At 50.0% G+C, this 5,000-nt stretch overlaps 1 protein-coding gene across 3 annotated transcripts in view; it reads left to right on the forward strand.

The window, feature by feature from the left end:
• acsl4b (acyl-CoA synthetase long chain family member 4b) overlaps positions 1 to 5,000 on the forward strand; it is a 26,338-nt gene that overhangs the window by 15,219 nt on the left and 6,119 nt on the right. For all 3 annotated transcript variants that reach the window (XM_017688646.2, XM_017688648.2, XM_017688647.2), the window contains exons 8-10: positions 1,273 to 1,344; positions 2,174 to 2,313; positions 4,897 to 5,000. The exon at positions 4,897 to 5,000 is cut by the window's right edge and continues 66 nt beyond it. In XM_017688646.2, coding sequence (XP_017544135.1) covers positions 1,273 to 1,344; positions 2,174 to 2,313; positions 4,897 to 5,000 — 316 coding nt within the window. The remainder of the gene's footprint in view (positions 1 to 1,272; positions 1,345 to 2,173; positions 2,314 to 4,896) is intronic.

Below are 5,000 nucleotides of genomic sequence, written 5' to 3' on the forward strand. Positions count from 1 at the left end.
AAGTAACACACACACACACACACACTGTCAGACCAGGTAAGACACACACACACACACAGTCAGACCAGGTAACACACACACTGTCAGACCAAGTAACACACACACACACACTGTCAGACCAGGTAACACACACACACACACACACACACTGTCAGACCAGGTAACACACACACACACACACACACACACACTGTCAGACCAGGTAACACACACACACACACACACACTGTCAGACCAGGTAACACACACACACACACACACACACACACACATACTGTCAGACCAGGAAACACACACACACACACTGTCAGACCAGGTAACACACACACACACACACACACACACACTGTCAGACCAGGTAACACACACACACACACTGTCAGACCAGGTAACACACACACACACACACTGTCAGACCAGGTAACACACACACACTGTCAGACCAAGTAACACACACACACACACACACACACACTGTCAGACCAAGTAACACACACACACACAGTCAGACCAGGTAACACACACACTGTCAAAACAGGTAACACACACCCACACTCACACACACAAACACTGTCAGACCAGCTAACACACACACACACACACACAGAAACACACACACACACACTGTCAGACCAAGTAACACACACACACACTGTCAGACCAGGTAACACACACACACACACTGTCAGACCAGGTAACACACACACACACACTGTCAGACCAGGTAACACACACACACACACACTGTCAGACCAGGTAACACACACACACACACACACACACACACACACACACTGTCAGACCAGGTAACACACACACACACACTGTCAGACCAGGTAACACACACACACACACACACACACACACACACACACACTGTCAGACCAGGTAACACACACACACACACACTGTCAGACCGGGTAACACACACACACTGTCAGACCAAGTAACACACACACACTGTCAGACCAAGTAACACACACACACACACTGTCAGACCAAGTAACACACACACACACACACACAGTCAGACCAGGTAACACACACACACACACTGTCAAAACAGGTAACACACACCCACACTCACACACACAAACACTGTCAGACCAGCTAACACACACACACACAGAAACACACACACACACACTGTCAGACCAGGTAACACACACACACACACGCGCATACACACATGCAGACACACACATACATTGGTTTTCACTATTATTGTGTTTCAGTTTGACTGTGTGTGTGTGTGTGTGTGTGTGTGTGTAGTCCACTAAGATTAAGAAGGGCAGTAAGGGGGACTGCTCCGTGCTGAAGCCCACTCTGATCGCCGCTGTTCCGGTAAGAACTTGCCCGTGCCGCTCCTCACTAACACACACACACACAAACACACACACACACACACACACACAAACACACACACACACTAACACACACTAACACACACACTAACACACCGCTTTTCCAGCCCGTTCAGTCTGACAGGCTCTGGGAGTTCTCGCTTGTTTCACTCTCGTCTGATCGTCCATCGACTTTAATCTCCTCATCACACGTCTGCGTGACGCACGTCTGGATAGCAGAGCTCCGACTGGTCAGCCTGGAGTCCATGTCGCTCGGGAACCGTTCGCTTTGTTCCTGTTTTTAACAACATTGTGAGACAGAAAGTGTTTTCAGGTTTTTCCCCAGACCGGGTTTCCTTTCCCTGCTCAGCCCCGTCAGCGCCCCGTTACAGTAAAGCCTCACAGCCGATGTCCGTCTTCCCGTAACGTCGACTCTCTTTCAGCACTGGTCTCAGTGTTTCTGTCCATGGTAATTACTAATAAGGGTCACAGAAACTTAATACCAGTAACCAAAACACAGCATATTATCTCATGATAAATGATCCAAAATCACCTGGAATAAAGTCTTTATAACATTCATACAAAAGCAAAATGTTCCTTCTTCTCCAGCGAAGCAGAAACCACTTCCACTGCTGCTGACCAGCATCCACGACATGCTGGCTTTGCTGGCTGTTAGAACAGTGGCCCCATTGCTGCAGAGCTTACACTGAAGCGCATGTCTTGGCTGATTGACTGTTTTGGTGAAATGGGGAATTGTGGGTGATTTTGGTTTGAACTCGAGTTGTAAATTGCATGGTAAATGCTGATCATGTGTCACCGTGCATGTTCAGGAGATTATGGACCGGATCTATAAGAACGTGATGAGTAAGGTCAACGAGTCCAGTCTGGTCCAGAGGACTCTGTTTAGGATGGCCTACAGATACAAGCTGCAGCAACTGGACAGCAGAGCGGACACACCCATCTGCAACACGTGAGTCACATTTCTGCTCACCAATGAGTCGTTCACGGAAATGATTTGTTTTTCCTGAATCATTTGTGTTAAAGAGCAGCGTCAATGATGATCGACAACAGACTCGCCAGTAACTGAGACCGTCAGACATGCCAGTAACTCACAGACCATCAGACTCACCAGTAACTCACAGACCATCAGACTCGCCAGTAACTCACAGACCATCAGACTCGCCAGTAATTGAGACCATCAGACTCGCCAGTAACTGAGACCATCAGACTCGCCAGTAACTCACAGACCATCAGACTCGCCAGTAACTGAGACCATCAGACTCGCCAGTAACTGAGACCATCAGACTCGCCAGTAACTCACAGACCATCAGACTCGCCAGTAACTGAGACCATCAGACTCGCCAGTAACTCACAGACCATCAGACTCGCCAGTAACTGAGACCACCAGACTCGCCAGTAACTCACAGACCATCAGACTCGGCAGTAACTGAGACCATCAGACATGCCAGTAACTCACAGACCATCAGACTCGCCAGTAACTGAGACCAACAGACTCGCCAGTAACTGAGACCATCAGACACGCCAGTAACTGAGACCATCAGACACGCCAGTAACTGAGACCCTCAGACACGCCAGTAACTGAGACCATCAGACACGCCAGTAACTGAGACCATCAGACTCGCCAGTAACTGAGACCATCAGACTCGCCAGTAACTCACAGACCATCAGACTCGCCTGTAACTGAGACCATCAGACTCGCCAGTAACTCACAGACCATCAGACCCGCCAGTAACTGAGACCATCAGACTCGCCAGTAACTGAGACCATCAGACTCGCCAGTAACTGAGACCATCAGACACGCCAGTAACTGAGACCATCAGACACGCCAGTAACTGAGACCATCAGACACGCCAGTAACTGAGACCCTCAGACACGCCAGTAACTGAGACCCTCAGACACGCCAGTAACTGAGACCATCAGACTCGCCAGTAACTGAGACCATCAGACTCGCCAGTAACTGAGACCATCAGATACGCCAGTAACTGAGACCATCACACTCGCCAGTAACTGAGACCATCAGACTCGCCAGTAACTGAGACCATCAGACACGGCAGTAACTGAGACCATCAGACATGCCAGTAACTGAGACCCTCAGACACGCCAGTAACTGAGACCATCAGACTCGCCAGTAACTGAGACCATCAGACTCGCCAGTAACTGAGACCATCAGACACGCCAGTAACTGAGACCATCAGACACGCCAGTAACTGAGACCATCAGACACGCCAGTAACTGAGACCCTCAGACACGCCAGTAACTGAGACCATCAGACTCGCCAGTAACTGAGACCATCAGACTCGCCAGTAACTGAGACCATCAGACACGCCAGTAACTGAGACCATCACACTCGCCAGTAACTGAGACCATCAGACTCGCCAGTAACTGAGACCCTCAGACACGCCAGTAACTGAGACCCTCAGACACGCCAGTAACTGAGACCATCAGACTCGCCAGTAACTGAGACCATCAGACTCGCCAGTAACTGAGACCATCAGACACGCCAGTAACTGAGACCATCAGACACGCCAGTAACTGAGACCATCAGACACGCCAGTAACTGAGACCCTCAGACACGCCAGTAACTGAGACCCTCAGACACGCCAGTAACTGAGACCATCAGACTCGCCAGTAACTGAGACCATCAGACTCGCCAGTAACTGAGACCATCAGATACGCCAGTAACTGAGACCATCACACTCGCCAGTAACTGAGACCATCAGACTCGCCAGTAACTGAGACCATCAGACACGCCAGTAACTGAGACCATCAGACTCGCCAGTAACTGAGACCATCAGACACGCCAGTAACTGAGACCATCAGACTCGCCAGTAACTGAGACCATCAGACTCGCCAGTAACTGAGACCATCAGACACGCCAGTAACTGAGACCATCAGACTCGCCAGTAACTGAGACCATCAGACACGGCAGTAACTGAGACTATCAGACTCGCCAGTAACTGAGACCATCAGACACGCCAGTAACTGAGACCATCAGACTCGCCAGTAACTGAGACCATCAGACTCGCCAGTAACTGAGAACATCAGACACGCCAGTAACTGAGACCATCAGACACGCTAGTAACTGAGACCATCAGACTCGCCAGTAACTGAGACCATCAGACTCGCCAGTAACTGAGAATTGTTATTCACATATTCACTGCTCACACAGTCTAAACACCTCTCTCTCTCTCTCTCTCTCTCTCTGTCTGTCTGTCTGTCTGTCTCCCTCTCTCTCTCTCTCTCTCTCTCTCTGTCTCTCTCTCTCTCTCTCTCTCTCTCTCTCTCTGTCTGTTTGTCTGTCTGTCTCTCTCTCTCTCTCTCTCTCTCTCTGTCTGTCTGTCTGTCTGTCTGTCTGTCTCTCTCTCTATCTCTCTCTCTCTCTCTGTCTGTCTGTCTGTCTGTCTCTCTCTCTCTCTCTGTCTCTCTCTCTCTCTGCCTCTCTGTCTCTCTGTCTCTGCCTCTCTGTCTCTCTCTCTCTCTCTCTGCCTCTCTGTCTCTCTGTCTCTGCCTCTCTGTCTCTCTCTCCCCCCAGGCTGGTGTTCAGGCGAGTGTGTGGTCTGTTAGGAGGGTGTGTGCGGTTGATGTTGTGTGGTGGAGCTCCTCTTTATCCCGACACTCACCGATTCATTAACGTGT

The sequence above is a fragment of the Pygocentrus nattereri genome, chromosome 23, assembly GCF_015220715.1.
Source record: "Pygocentrus nattereri isolate fPygNat1 chromosome 23, fPygNat1.pri, whole genome shotgun sequence".
Taxonomy (NCBI): domain Eukaryota; kingdom Metazoa; phylum Chordata; class Actinopteri; order Characiformes; family Serrasalmidae; genus Pygocentrus; species Pygocentrus nattereri.